At 45.0% G+C, this 15,975-nt stretch overlaps 1 protein-coding gene across 1 annotated transcript; it reads right to left on the reverse strand.

The window, feature by feature from the left end:
- Positions 1-13: 13 nt before the first annotated feature.
- mrtfba (myocardin related transcription factor Ba) lies at positions 14-15,780 on the reverse strand. Its single transcript, XM_077625083.1, has 16 exons — positions 15,428-15,780; positions 11,622-11,862; positions 8,377-8,442; positions 8,178-8,233; positions 8,007-8,082; positions 7,703-7,864; positions 7,474-7,637; positions 7,252-7,386; positions 6,934-7,181; positions 6,498-6,654; positions 5,423-6,268; positions 5,231-5,353; positions 4,462-4,608; positions 4,217-4,351; positions 4,078-4,141; positions 14-3,596 (listed from the first exon to the last, which is right to left on the reverse strand). The coding sequence occupies exons 2-16, from the start codon at positions 11,761-11,763 to the stop codon at positions 3,109-3,111; spliced, it is 3,009 nt and encodes a 1,002-aa protein (XP_077481209.1). The 5' UTR covers positions 11,764-11,862; positions 15,428-15,780; the 3' UTR covers positions 14-3,108.
- Positions 15,781-15,975: the final 195 nt, after the last annotated feature.

The raw sequence follows: 15,975 nt of genomic DNA on the forward strand, positions 1-15,975 counted from the left end.
AGGAAAGTACATATTCCATAATACACCCATCTTTTATTGTCACATATAAAGCATACAACTTTGGGGTATTTACAAAATAGAGCCCATGTGTATAAAAATACGCATTACATCTATAGAAATATGTACATCATGTGCAAAACGTATGGCGTACGGACGAACGAACACGAGGCCAACGAGTCGGCGGTGGCGGCAGAAGCGTCGGAACCTCGCGCGGGAGCTTGATGTCGCGTCGCCGTAAAGTGCGCGGTGGTCTGAATCCGGCCGGAGGTTCCGACGGTTCGATATGAATAGATTTTGCGGGTTACAGTACGTCAAAACCAAAAAAAAGAGAAAAGCCGCCATGAATTGTTCGCAACTGGCCGGAGGGAGTTGGATCTGCAGATGTCTGATATGACAAAATAGGTTTTGCTAAGCGATATTAAAAAAAGGACCTTTTTTTTGGGCAAACTCAAAACACGCGATAAATTAAAAAAATTATATATCCTAATTAATGCCTTTTTTTGGGCCGCAAAGCATTCCAATTTGACACCCTTGAAAGCAAACGTCACTCAGAAAATGGTCCTAAATGCAAAGTTGGCCTGACAACAAACAAGTGCTACATCTCAAGTCAATTGCCACACACATTTACCGGATCAAAAGTGGAGTTGGGCTCACACTTGCCTGCTTTTCGGCAAAAAACGGCACCGACTGACCTCATCGGCGATAATCTGGATGCAGGCCGCTCCATCCGAGTGATTTTCCCAGAGAAATTCTACCCAACCCAGTCTAAATATAGAATATTTGTCTCTTTACCGTTCCTTTCCTGTTTTGATAGAGCTAGCGAACCGCCATACTGAATAGCTGTCACTTGGAAATGGATCAAATATGTACCCACGGCGTCAAGTCAGTTAAAAACAGTCCTTTTGGAGGGTCGCCGACACCCTCTAGTGGTCCCGGATGTGAGAACTGAGAAAGTGGATGAGTGGGAGAGAATGGAGGGGAGAAAAAAATGAAAAAAATCAGATAATCCCACCCACAACAAGCAATGATAAGAGCAATTGATTTAGGAGTAAGTAGCGGAGCCCTCTTGGCCGACACCCCTTGGGATGTCCGGACTTGTTTGGAGCGCAAACAGTCAGAAGAAGCCTTTTTTGACAGATTGCATAAACGCGCATTTTGTTCACGGGACGAGACGGAAAAGCGACGGGTGCGCATGCACAAAATCGCTAACGGTAGCGCATGCACAAAGGCGCAAGCTCTAGCGCACGTAACCAGCTCTATCGCACGACCACGAAGTCACAACAGTGGTTGGAACATGGCGGAAGCTCAAAAGACGAGAGCGTCCGAACGGACCGATTTTTTTCGTGCGCTCGACCTCACTTTTAAGTGCGAAAATAGGAGACGAGCGAGACCAACTTTGGAGCTTCTGCTGTGTCCTTATTCCTCTAAGGCAGTGTTTCCCAACCACTGCGTCAATAAATCTTACATCGTCATATCCCGAGAGAAAAACAGTAATATTATGAGATTAAATGACAGGAAAAGTGTCATTTCTTTGCTTATTTGACGTGAACCAAAAGCTGTTTGGGACCTTGAGATTCTTTCAAAGCAAAACGTGTTCCAAAAGTGTTGGGAAACACTGGACTAACGACTAAACGGACGCCACGGGAGACGAGGGATAGCGCAGGACAGACGTGGAGTCGACTCAACCTCTCAAAATACCTTCAAACGTGACGTATTTGTTCCCTATTTGTTCATCACAGAAGCTGCCGGCATTGGAGGATCATCTTTTTGTCGTGTTGCGGAATACATTCAAAAAAGAGAGAACCACAATCGTTGTGATCCCAAGCGTCGATGCTTTCAGAGCAACTTGATATGCCAACTTCACATTAGCGTAGTGTGGAGGCCACTAACGTGGCGCAGCACCTCTTTAGTGCATAGCTCCCCGTGTGGCTAGTTCCTGTTGGGGAAAGCTCTTTCAGCACTTTTGCAGTACTGTTGCACCGATAACGGCACTTCGAAATTCAATCCATGCGGTCGGAATCGGTATCGGTGCAACACTACCCTGTAGAGACAGAGTTATATGTGCCAGCACTTGTTCAAATACAGTATTCTCTAAAATTCTGCAGTCACGGAATGAGAGTGAAACCAAGTCATCAATGTATGGCCATCTTCAAGGGCCACATGCCTGGGGATCAAATGTGTTGGTATTCGGTTGGAGTCCATTTCTAGTAGACGTCCAAATCCATTTGAACTGGGAGATGGATTTCATTTCAAGGCAAAAAGGTCAAAAGTATGTAGACATGTAGCTTGGGACATCACATCATACCCTGGAAGAGCGCTAACCCACTGGTCTAGTGATGGTGGAGCATAGTGGAACATTGGTTTCTGTGCTACTGCCCTACACACCTCACCTATTTTTAACTCTCATTCCAAGGACAAAATAGTTGAAAGAATATTGTGTTTTGACTGGGTGCAAAAAGTAAATCTCCACTTGGGCGCACTGGTAACAGGCCCGTCTCACTGGTCCCTTCTGATAAACGCTCCATCCTTTTCTTGATATCGATGCGTTCGATGCGCAAATGATTCGCCGCTTGAGAATGGATCGGAAAAGAGCCAGACGGTCCCGGTTGTGAGGGCGCCGAAGCGTCTTACGACGAGCGTGGTGAGGTCCAGTTGGATTTCAAGGATATGGAATGAATGCCCAAAAAGGCTCTCCGTAGCGTCCCATCAGTGCATCGGTATCTTGACAGTGTAACCAGTCACTTTGGATAAGGGGGGCGAACGTGCAGTGGACCTCTCCGTGGCCGTGGTGGTCTCGGGATCGGCCGGTAGACGTTTTCCCTACAAATCGGCTTTACCATGACCTGGTTTTTAGACGCCGGTCGTGCGAAGGACGCGGGCCAATATGTACAAAAAGTCCTGTCTTCCAGAATTCCTTTGTTTGCGCCTCCTCCGTCCACTCCTAAACAATGGCGGCGTCCGATGCCCAAACTGTCCCGATCTTTGGTTTTCCTCCTTCCGATGGCGAGACTGGAAACGAAATGGTCATTGGAAACCGTGGAATTTGTCAAGTGAGGCGGCTGTTTTTTTTTTGGTTTTGTTTTTTCCCCTGGAGCGCCCGCCTTCTCGTCAATCCCAGTGCAGTTGGAGGTCATGCGCGTCCAGGAAGTCGGCGGGGATCCCCGGCGGCGCCGTCAGGTCCAGCCACTCCATGTTGTCCAGGGCCGGCTCCAACAGAGCCATACTGAGCGAAGGGGGCGGCGACGACGAGTCGCAGAAGGACAGCTCCGACGTATCCATGGGCGAGTAGGGCTGCTGTTCCATCAGCTGCGCCTGCAGCTCCTCCATCAGGCCCCGGGTGCGAGGGTCGGCGGTGTCGGCCAACGTCCTCTCCAGGAAGGCCTCCAGCTGGTTGTCGCTGGTCAGCGAAGACAGGTCGGGCGGGCTGAGTTGGCCTAGTGGCCCGGGATCTAGGGAGACCGGTGGCGGGGCCAGCTGGATCTGCGGGGGTTGCCTGGAGAGGACGGTGTTGACCGGGAGGGTGCTGATGTTGGCCGTCACCGGGTGCGACTTGCTCACGGACATTGGAGGCTCGTGCTGGGTGAACGGAGTGATTTCTAAAAGGGGGAGAAAGCGGGAGACGTCGTCAAGGTCCAGGATTTAAGGAGGTGTGGCTTGAATTAGAAGCGGTGCCACCGATTTCGTAACTCCATTCTTTTCACATTGATGTAAGGTAAGCGACGATGTAAAAATAGCTCTTTAAAAGACGTCGGAATATAGAATTCCAACTGTTCGCTACCAAAAAACATGAAAAATGTGTGATGACAATACATACACGAATAATCTGGAAAATCATAATATCAAGAATGCCGACTGGTAGTTTTGAGCGACGTAAAATGATATGGAATCAGTTTTTTTTTTTTTTTAAATAATGTCACTCAGTGTTTGAACATTTGAAAGGGAGCCTTTATGGCAGCAACCTATGCCAAGCTTGCTTGTATCTCAAATTTTGGATTAAAAAAACACTAAGCAGATTAATAATCAGCAGACCCACAAATGAAGGATTAAATGGCAAAACTGAGTGAGCGCAACCCTTACCTCCGCTCTGTATAAGAATGTCAAATAAGTCATCCATGTGCTGCTGGCTGGTTGCCGTGGCCACCTACAAAGATAAAGTCACATTATTAGAGGGGGTGGGGCCTCGGTGGTCCCCATGCCTTATCAAGGTGTGTCTCACCTGTGAGACGTTGTTCAGATGCAGGTTGCGCGTCTGTTTGACGGCGTCCTCGTAGCGAGGAGGCTCCTTTGTTTTGGGGGGCGGAGGAAGAAGAGTCGTAGGCTGGAGGATGAAAGTTAGCTGTGGAGACGAGGACTATACGCCCAGAAAAAAATGTTTTCAATTATTGGCATCATCCAGAATATTTTTTTTAAACTTCAAAGAAAGGTGGTAACGTTAAAGTCACTACAAATCAGCGCAGATACCTTGTCGAGTGGCCCGTTGGTGGAGTGGTTGGGGGAAGCGCACGGAGAGCTCCTTCTGTCCGGGGAGCTCCTCAGAAAACATTGAGGGTTGATCTCAGGCTGACTCTGGTTGGCCTTTTCACTCGTGTTATTGCACATGGTTAAAGTCTGAAAGGAGAAGACCACAATGAACACCTCGAAAAACTGTTGAGGAGACGGCCATCTGGCCGCTTTGGCCGTTTTGGCCTACCTCAAGAGTGTCAAACTCGGGTTGTTTTGCGGGCCGCATTAAGGTCAACGCCATTTAATGTGGGCCGGACCATTTTAGATCTAATATATAGATATTTTTTTTATTGAATTAAAAGAACTGGATCAAAAGCCCTAAATAGTTAATATTTTATAGATCTAAAACAATGTTTATTTGAGCTTTTTTCTTAGTAATGAAAAATGTATTTTAATTGTTTTTCATTTCAAAAGGAAAAAAATAGATAATTATAAATAATGTTCAATATTAAACTGGAAAAAGGAAAATATTTAGATATTTATTTTTAGATTTTACAAAGTTTTTTTTTAACTAAAAACACAAAAGAAAAAAAAAAAATTAAAAAATTGCAATGATTGATTTTAAAAAGGGGAAATTCAGGAAATGTAATGTACATCTATAATCATTTGAATTTAATCTTAAAACAGAAAGTCGGCACTCATGATTTACTTTCACGGGCTGCACAAAATGATGCAGCGGGCCAGATTTGGCCCCCGGGCCGCCACTTTGACACCAGCTGTGTCTTACCTGCAGCAACGAATTGTTGTTGGCCAGATTGTGTTTAGGGCACCGCTCCATTTTAGAGTTCTGCAGCTGTGGGATAGAAGTCTGGACGAGGCCTGGATTGGATACGCTGGCCTGGAGCAGAGGCTGAGAACAACAAGGACGGACATTTTGGTACCTTGGCAAACGCTTTCAGCTTGGAACCTCGGGTCTTACCTGCAGGCTGACAGTAGTGCTCGGCAACTGAATGGCACCGCCGTTATTGGGGAGTGAGACGGGAAGCAGGATCTGAGTTCCCGTCTGACCGCTGGCTGTCAGCAGGGTCTGGGGACGGCCCAGCACCTGCGGCATCCCGCCGGGATGGCCGATGACGAACTGCTGCAGGTTGGGGGCGCCGCTGGCTTGACGCGGAGGCTGGCTATTGAGTTGTGGGCTTTTCTGGGATGGGCAGAGAAGCTGTGGGCTCTGCTGGACTTGGACCGGTTTTTGGGGAAACGGCTGCGGTTGGAGGGGCTTTCCGGAAGAGAAGGTCACGTCTTCTAACTTGACCGGGGTCTGCGGGGGCTTCGGGAGGACCAAGATGGAGTTGTCGAGGGAACCCGGAGAACAGCTGCCCTGACTCCTCTTTTCTACCTCCAGCTGCATCTTCAGCTCCTCCACCAGCTTCTGTTCATGCTCCAGCTTCCTCATCAATTCCTCGATTTGCCGCTCCTTTTCGTGGAGCCTCCTGTCCTTCTCCGGAACCGGCAATTTGGGGAGAGGGGAGGAGCCCGGGTACGCCAGCGGCATCTCGCGCTTCACTTCTGACGCGCCCGCGTCCCGATGAACGGCGAAGGGACCGTTGGGAACCGGAGGCGTGGCGTTGGCGCTCTCCGGCGCTCCCTGCTGGGGCGGACGGACGACGGCGGGGCCGCCGGGGGCCGTCTCCATGGGGACGGCGCTTGCGGGTGGAGCCACGGAGCTCGGAGGGTCCTGGAAAGGTCTCAGTCTTTCCATCAGATCTGTTTTAGTTCCTGACACGGGAAGACCACGCAGCTTTAGCTCCAGTTTTAGCTCGGCCACCTGAAAAAAATTAAAAAACTGGTCATTCATTGGCTTCCTGTGTCATCTATTTTTAGCTGACTCAGACCACCGCGATGTCGTGAACAAAAACGTGGACGAGTACGTCAGCTCAATCGCTTGCAATTTTTTCATTGGGCTTGTTTTGGTATGAGGCAGCGTTATTTTCATTGAATGACAACATGGTTTTAAAAGTTCTTGGCGCGCTGTGGACGCGGCGTTATCCGAGTACCTTCATTTCCTCCAGGTTGGCAGGCAAGACTCCGGGTTTGCGGTGCGATAATGAGTGGTTCTGTCGGGCCAGAGGCATCGGGGGTGCCGTGGGTAAAGAAACCACGATGGAGGCCGGGAGTCCGCCGGCGTTGGCACTTTGGCCTTCTGCCACGGGCCTGCACACACAGAATCGTTATCAGAACAAACAGTCCAATTGGGAAGGCTGAAACAGAAAAAGTAGGAAACGAAAATACGGCTTTGCGATCAATAGAGCTATTTTTAGTCGCCATTCTTTGGATCCCAGTACAGATTCTGTGCAGGATCAGTACCGGGACGTATTTTTTTTTCTTTTAACGGGAACACAAAAAGCCTTCTCACCACCGAAGTCGATGCGGGAAGACGAAAACTAAGGATAACTCTGGAAGTATACTTTTGGTTGATTTCAGAAAACCTACTTGAGGGGGGCCGGTAATATCGTTTGATAGTTGTAGTGTTGCTGTTGCTGGCTGAGGATCTGCAGTTGGAGGAAAAGCTGCTGTTGCTGCAGGAGTCGGGCATACGACGAGTCCATGGAGGCCTCGCTGAGATCCAGCTTCTGGTCCGGTGGAACGTACTGGTGATACTTGAGCTTTCTCACTCTGGGCTTGGCGTCCTTGCCCTTCTTGCTCCGGATCTTCTCGGAGGGCATCTTGTGCTGGCTTTGCTGGGAAGCGAAAGGGCAGCCCGACGTCACGCGGACTTCAGGTAAGAAGACCGCCGATAGATACGCTTACTTTGACCAAGGTTGGGGGAGCTTTGGGGGGAGCGGCCGTCGCGATCGGTTGAGCGTGAGAAACGGCCGGGCGGATCGTCGGCTGCTCGCGAGTGGAGATTCCCCTCGTGGCGTCCGTAGCGGATTGCGGGGACAGCTTCGTTAGACAAAAAAGTAGAGGCATTTATTCCATTTTTTCCACATTTCCAGGAGGGAGAGCGGCGCAAGGGATCCGACGACCAACCTTCAATGCGGGGCCCAGAGGAGAGAGCGCCACGGAGGGAGTCTCGGAGAATCTGCTGTCCCCTGGCGAGGGCATGGAGCTCTGAGACTCTTGGCTGGCGGGCTGTTCCGGCGACAGGGCGTCGCCGCTGTCCTCGTCCACCACTTTGGGATAGTTCACCTGGCCTGGAAGCGGGAAACCGCAAAATGAGCGTCCTTTCCACGAGCCCGGACGGCTGTTACGGCCGTACCGATGATGACCTCCTTCAGGTTGGAATCCACAGGCAGGATGTTCTTCTCAACCAGCTCCATGGGACCGGGCCTCTGGGCTATTTTCTCATTCAGGTTGTCCGCCAGACGGGCCCTTTTCAACTTCATCTGGGTGGCCTGCAGTGAAGGTTCTGCTCCGGTCTCTGCAGGGGGAAAAAAGTAACCGTGAAGAAAAGACAATAGTGGATTTCCACTGGGAAACACATTAACATTTACGATCAGGTTTAACAAAGTGATCGAATCATGATGGCGCCAACAACCAGCCAAAATATCAAGTGTACTCGCCTTGCAAGATGTGCATCCTGACCAGCTCGGCTCTCTCGGGACGACTGCGGATCTTATGTTTGAGAAAATTCTCCGTCTGAGAAGAGTCAGGCAAGAAACATTTTTTTTTATCTTGAACATTACGGGAGCACGGCGGGGTGAGATGATTTTTTTGGGGTGTGCGGGGCGTACCCGTGCTCTCTCCAAGCTACGAATCTGCCCGTGGAAGGCGGCCGGGCTCTTCAGTGCTAAACAGAAGAGGTTTTGGGGCAACATTATTCCCAGAATGCCGATTGCGAATGGTCACATTTGTCAGGGTTAGCTAAGCCAAGTTCCCACGCGAACACGCACGCCCGAAAGTGACGGACGGGTGACGAACGGCGTTACTCACGCGGCATGATGCCCTGATCAACCAACTCCTCGCGAGTCCGTCTTTGCTGAAGTCTCAACTGCAGCACTGTGAGGAAAGACAAAATGATAAGCTGTCAAAGAGATGAATTAAGAAGGGGAACCGTATACGGTGTATTACGGTAAACGGTATTGAGGGACTTATAGGATTGAGTTTCTAAACTGTATTTGACGACGGTGGACTTTTCGACTGGGGATAGGTTGTCAACATTATTTTAGTCTAGTGAAAAATTTTGCTCGCAACCCATTGGACGTCTACTTCTGTCACTGGCACGCAATGAGCGCCATGCTAGCTGGTTCAAAACAAAACCTCTTAATTGTTGTATGAAAGGGTTCATGTCCTTTTTGGCCAGTTAAATGAAAGATTTCTTGCCAAGCCCATCTAATTTTCTCTATGATTAAAATGTGTCCAAAATAGCCCTGTTGTATTTTTAGCCGAGGACAACAGAGTGGCTGCCATCGGCTTCCTAGAGGTGCGCCGCCGTTTGGACACTTTCCAAAAAGTTGCACGGGTTAGGCGAAATAAGAGTGTGAGCAGCTGGGATGGCGCTACGTACCGGTTCGACCGACCGACCGACGGACGGACAAAAACAAGGGCATCGAGAGGGGCGGCTGGCTGCGTCATGTTGGGTTTGGCTGACAAACACATGACGTGCGATGGCGCAATCTGCCTGCCTCAACTTTTTTATGCTGGAGGATAATCGCTCTTGGCGAGGGATGAATCACAATTGGAATAGGGGAAATTTGAGAATTGTCTTGGCGAAACAAATCTACTATAAATATATATTAAATTAAAAAGAGCAAATGTATTTTATAACACAGTACAAAGCAAGGGTGTCAAACTCGGGTTGGTTCGCGGGCCGCTTTAACGTCAACTTGATTTCACGTGGGCAGGACCCTTTTAGATATAATATTTAGATATTTTTTTTATAAATGGATTAAAGGAACTGGATTAAAAGCCCTAAATATTCCATTTTTTTTTTAGGTCTTAAACAATGTTTATTTGAGCTTTTTTTTCTTAGTAAGGGAAAATCATTTATTTATCCATTTGTTTTTCATTGCAAAAGGAAACCAATTTTTTCTTCAATTATGTTCCATTTAAGTGGAAAACATACAACAATATTGTTATATATTTTTAGATTTTACAAAATTATTTTGAACTAAAAACAAAGAAAATAATGGATAAAAAAATTCAAATTATTGATTTAATTGGGGGGAAATCAGGAAATTTAATATACATCTATACTCTTCATTTGAATTTGATCCTAAAACAGAAACTCATGATTGACTTTCTCGGGCCACACAAAATGATGCAGCGGGCCAGATTTGGTCCCCGGGCCGCCACTTTGACACCTGTGGTCTAAAGAAATCCATCAAAGAAATAATAATAAAAATAAACATGAGATGTTTGTGTTCAATTCATAAAGTAATTATTAGAAAATGTTCATTTACTCATTTGATTTGCTAAATTTTTCTAATGTCATTATAAAAACAGTAGATATTTTTTTTTTAAATACACCAACCTTACCTTATAACAATGCATTGAATTAAACACTTAACATAAATCATAAACCAGAGTTCGTTTCACCTCATTTTGAGGAATTTGCCATTAAGAAAAAAAACAATGTCAAATATGATCACTCTTAATGATGCTAGTTTCCCTGCTAGCTAGCATAACAGTTTCCTAGCGGCGGTGTTTACTTTCACTCCTTGGTTTCGTGTGTATTGCAATGCCGCGTAGTACAATTCACATATAGATATATAAAAATAAAGAAGGTGATCTTTTTCCTGGCTCTTAAAATGACGCAATTGGACGGGGGACATCAGTTTTTCCGACAAGAGAGGAAAGCGAATGTTTACTCTGCTGATAAAAGTGCCACTTCAGCTGAGCTAAGGAGTTTCAGACACACAGTGGGCAGATTTACATTTGAATAGTGAAGGCAATATTTTAAAAGGAACTCTGCGGGTTGGCCACGGCCTGCTGGAAAGTGTGTGTGTCTCTACATGTGTGTGTGTGTGTGTGTGTGTGTGTATTTGCGTGTGTTCTCACTGGAAAGGAAATGACAAAATCCCAGATGATGAACGGACAATACCGCAGTTGACATTCCACGGAAAGCTTTCCACCGAGACGCATCGCCGGGCACTCAAACCCCGTTGGCTCACGCTCAGATTTTGCCGGATTAAAGGCGCGCGCAACCCCGATGAACTCGTTATTAAATCTTGCGCAACACATCACTGGCTGGTTTAAAATCCGAGCCCGACTGTCACCGCGGGGTCGCCGAGTACGCTTGAAATCACGCTATCGCAAAAGTCAGGGCCCGTAGATCAAGGGTGTCAGACCTGGTCGGGTTGGTTCGCGGGCCGCTTTAACGTCAACTTGATTTCACGTGGGCCGGACCATTTTAGATATAATATTAAGATTTTTTTATAAATGGATTAAAAGAACTGGATTAAAAGCCCTGAATATTCCGTTTTTTATAGATCTAAAACAATGTTTATTTTAGCTTTTTTTAAATATATTTTTAGATTTTACAAAATGATTTTTGAACTAAAAAGACAGAAAAAAATGATTAAAAAATGACAATGATTGATTTAAAAGGGGGAAAATCAGGAAATGTAATATACATCTATATTAATTTTTATGCTAGTTACGTGAAAAACTGAAACGTAAACCCATTTAGCTTCTTGTTCTTCATTTTATGATGACCACTTTAACATGTTTGTTTTTTGGTTTAGGACAGGGGTGTCAGACTCGGGTTGGTTCACGGGCCGCGTTCACGTCAACTCGATTTCATGTGGGCCGGACCATTTTAGATGTAATATTTAGATTTTTTGTGGATTAAATGAACTGGATTAAAGGGCCTGAATATTCATTTTTTATAGATCTAAGACAATGTTTATTTTAGTTTTTTAATATATTTTTTTAGATTTTACAAAATGATTTTTGAACTAAAAACACAGAAAAATGTATTAAAAAATTACAATTATTGGTTTAAAAGGGGGAAAATCAGGAAATTTAATATACATCTATACTCTTGATTTTAATTTGATCCTAAAACAGAAAGTCGGCACTCATCATTTACGTTCCCGGGCCACACAAAATGATGCCGCGGGCCAGATTTGGCCCCCGGGCCACCACTTTGGCACATGTGCCGTAGATGCTACTCAACTAGGCAATATGATATATGATATATCCCGATATTAGATTAGCCTAGCGAGCAAACTCACCGTTTTTGCGTTCGTTGAGTGGCGGGAGGTTCTGGCTGGGCTGCAGCGACAACTCCTCCAATTCGTGGGTCACCGCTTCACTTTGAGGACTGGGCACCAGCAGACACGTCCCTTCCACCCCGAGGAACCCTTGGGACTCCATCTTGATTCGCCAGACGACGTGAGAAGATTCACGGTCTTTCCGGCGTAAGTGGAAAATACGTGGAAGGGGGTCGCTGCTCTTTAGTTACGTGGTTGCTACCTGTTGGGGTAAAAAAAATGGTTTGAAAGGTATGTTGCAGGCACTTTAGAATGATTAAACAAGGCAAAAATGTAAGGCTGGCCATTACACTTGAGCCATCTGGAGCACCTCAATCCAAGTCCGACCCAAATTACTCATTAAAAGAAGCCTGGTTAGCCATTCTGCCGAATAACCACCGCCCAAGGGAAACAAAGTCCACCCGTTTGCACGTGACCGTCTCGCTATTTGAATAGGATTGGCATTCTGGAATATGACATCGTTGCGGCGGTTTCGGACAGAGTTGACGGAAAAAAATATGTTTTTGGGGGGAGTTAAGTGGATGAAAGCTTGCTTGGTTTGGACATTCATGCCATAACAACGGTGTCAAAGCCGGGTTGGTTCGCGGGCCACATTAACGTCAACTCGAGTTCATATGGGCCGGACCATTTTAGATATTGTACCTAAACATATATATTTTTAAATCGGATTAAAAGAACTGGATCAAAAGCCCTAAATATTCAGTTTGTCTAGATGTAAAACAATGTTTATTTGAGATTTTTTTCCTTAGTAAGGGAAATTGTCTTTTAATCATTTGTTTTTCAAAACAAAATATATTTTTTTAAATAGAAAATATTTTATATATTTATTTTCAGATTTGACAAAATATATTTTTAAAATAGAAACTATTTTATATATTTATTTTCAGATTAGACAAAATGTATTTTTTAAAATAGAAAATATTTTATATATTTATTTTCAGATTTGACAAAAGCTATTTTTTCAAATAGAAAATATTTTATATATTTATTTTCAGATTTGACAAAATACTTTTTGAACTAAAAACAAAAAGATTTGATTAAAACAATCTCAATAAGTGATTTAAAAAGTGGAAAATCAGAAAATATAATATACATCTATAATCTTCCTGTGAATTTGATCCTAAAACAGAAAGTCGGCACTCATGATTTACTTTCTCGGGCCGCACAAAATGATACAGCGGGCCAGATTTGGCCCCCGGGCCGCCATAAAATGACTGGAAATTTCAATGCGGTTGCAACATAGGAGAGGAATGTCATCGCTAGCTAACAGTACATCCAAACATAACATAGCTCTCCAAAAACATTGTTTTCCCACGCTAAATAAACAGTACTAAATTTGTACGATGGTGTCAGGAATGACATGCAAGTTCATTTTTTTTCTTAGATTCGAGGCCTTTTCACACCAGGGTTGGTTGCCACAAAGGATTGACAAACCCGCAACTTTTCAATATCCAAATTAACAGACAACTCTGCCTATTTTGGTGTGAAAGATTAAAGAATGGAGTCCGCGGGGGGAAACGAGTATGTGACAGAATGCAAGGGAGGAAAAGGCACATAGTTGTCATGGCTGACGTGGCGGTGAAAAGTAAACAACGCTCATGTACGCGCAGAATTCTTTTAATAGAATAGAAAACTCCCAAATGTATGGCTGTCAGATGTCAAATCAAATGAAAAATACCAATGAAAAGCACCTTGCACTTTATGTGGTGGGTATTGGATTTATATCAAATGTTAACAATAGCGGTAAAAGAAAATCTACAAAGTCTATCTGTCCGAATGTTGTCAATTTTTCTTTTAAAAGCGGTCAAGTGCAGAATTACGCTGCTTGGAAGTCGGCCCAGTGTGTGAATGCAGCTCAAATTTCAAGTTTTTTTTTTACTGCTACTCATCATTTATTCCAGTGTGTGGACTTTATAATTATTAAACCATTTTTACGGGCCTCCCACACGGAAAGTGGCTTAAAAGAGTTTAAGTACCGTTGGACTGATACCGATTTTTAATGAACACCATCCCTGCCATTTTATTTTCTTGTATGTGGCAATGTTTTGGAGCCAGAGCAGCAGAATACTTCTGGAATCTATTTCGGACAAAGCAAACAAATGTGTTGTTTTACGGTCTATTAGGAAATGGATAGTTCTGCAACCCCCCCAGTTTTGCTGCAATAACAAGAAGAGGTTAAAAAGTTGTATGACTCCTACTTTTCCCCATCTATTTGTTTTTCAATTCGTCCATTTATACCTCGTAAAGACACAAACACGCCACTGATGAATAGCAAGCGATCCCTTCCTGTAGATTCTGTCAGAGTTTGCGGATTGGGAGCCCTGAATAGACTAAAGTCGTTCCAAAGAAAACATCTGCTTTTATCCTGAGATAACACAAGCGGTGATGTCATTATCTGGAAGGCAGAGGCAGAAAGAAGCCTGCTTTCCTCTCACGTGCGCCACCACCGTTTCCTTCCTGGTTGCGTACTGGAAACGGTCAATGAACAAAGGAGCAGCAAAAAGAAAGAAGAAAAAGCCTTTTCAAATAATGCTACTGTTGTAGATAGACGCCTCTCAAACGGTTCTTCTAGTTCCTAGCATCACGCCACCTTCAGGGCCACTCCGCCAAACATACGCACGATGTTTACGTTACAGCACAATTTTCAGCATGTGTTGCCTGTGTGACTCATGGTCTGGATTTGCATCACGTCACTTCCACTGATTGATTACAGAATGATAACAGACAGCTAACCGGATTCCATTTCTCATTTGCACAGGGGCCACATTCACAATTATCCTGGGCAAAGCAGGGGTGCTCAACTCCGGGCCTGTGGGCTCATATCCTGTCTGTTTTTTCCATGTCTCCCTCCACCTGAATCAAATCATCAGAATGTTCTCAAGCTACTGGAGAGCTTGCTGATGACTTGATCTTTCAATTAAAGTGTGGTAGAGAGATGGAGATATGGACAACAGACTGGATGGGGGGCCCCTCCAGGACCGGAGTTGGTCACCCCCGGCTGGAGTAAAGCATGACACCATGAGTGAGTCAATAATAGCAAGCTTTCTCCCCACAAAGCAGACGTCATGTCTCCAACGACTCACCTCCGATTAGCTGTAGAACTTCCAAATGTCCACAAAAAACGCTAGCATACTTTCGTTGCTGATTGTGTTATATGGATGCTAAATGAGCCTTGTAATAATTGTTACCACAAACCACTAAATGATGAACCAATGGAAGGCTAAATATAAGCCAAAACAGTTCAAGTTATTACAAATACGAACAATAAAATCACTCAAAGCAAGTGCAATGGAAAATGAGCAAACGTCCCATTAGGAAAAAAGACACACGAGTCATCAATCTTACTATAGTATGTACTTTACATTCAAGTGAATATGCAGAAAATGTAATATTGTATAGACATACATAGATTATCAGAACAGTAAAAAAATAAAGAGGTATGTATAACACTATGAAGTTTGTTATTGCCTCGGAAAGGGGACGGTTGGTCACGTGTGGGACATAGCAAACATTTTCAATCTGACAGGTAGGCGAGTGAATTAAGACCACAGTATCGAACCCTCAACACGGAGCACCCGTGAACGATTATTTGAACGCTCGCCGTGGCCCTTAAGATTCAATGTACAGCCTCTTATTCCACTCGTGTGGTCAATTCAACATGCATATGATCACGCTGGCTTTCCATTGCGGCTAGTTAGCTCGCCGAGCTATCATGCTAACGTGCTAAAAACAAGACAACGCCGCCGCGGAGAACACGCAGCACTCACCAAATTGACGATAGCGGCAATTCAAACACGTCCGACTCGGCGTTCATGATGATATATCCGTGGTTGACGGACTCGGACTCCGTTATTTTTCGCTTTCCTGCGGCAAAGGCATTCAAGTTTGTTTGGCCGAGGAAAATGGCTGCGACTGCTCCGTTGCACCGTTGCAGAGTGACGTCAGGACACAGCCGGACAGAATGAGTAGGGGCGTGGTTTGGCACCAGGGTAATCGGCAGGTGACTCCGCCCACCCACCCTCGTGGGTCAACAACAAACAAGAACCCGATATACCGGTGTTAAGAATAAGTCTGGCTCGAAGTGACGGTTTACGTAATAAGTGAGTGAGTCACAGATAATGTAAGATGAATCAGCTCATTAAAAATGCTTTTGGACACTGTAATCAGGTGAGAAGTCTTCAATAATCAAATATTACATCAGTTGTTAACTTGAGTAAAACATTACTGTATTGCTTGTGTATTAGCAAGTGGTGCACTTGTGCAATACTATTGCGTTTTATTCCGAGGTTATTAATTATTCATAAATTCAATTCCT

Source organism: Stigmatopora argus, chromosome 18 (assembly GCF_051989625.1).
Source record: "Stigmatopora argus isolate UIUO_Sarg chromosome 18, RoL_Sarg_1.0, whole genome shotgun sequence".
NCBI lineage: Eukaryota > Metazoa > Chordata > Actinopteri > Syngnathiformes > Syngnathidae > Stigmatopora > Stigmatopora argus.

Excerpts from the sequence above, each read along its gene's own strand:
- mrtfba (XM_077625083.1), bottom strand. The coding sequence starts at position 11,763 with ATGGAGTCCCAAGGGTTCCTCGGGGTGGAAGGGACGTGTCTGCTGGTG. Across the intron at positions 6,269-6,497 it reads CCAACCTGGAGGAAATGAAG|GTGGCCGAGCTAAAACTGGA; the intron begins GTACTCGGATAA and ends AATTTTTTTCAG. Across the intron at positions 4,352-4,461 it reads CCAACGGGCCACTCGACAAG|TCCTCGTCTCCACAGCTAAC; the intron begins GTATCTGCGCTG and ends CTGGGCGTATAG.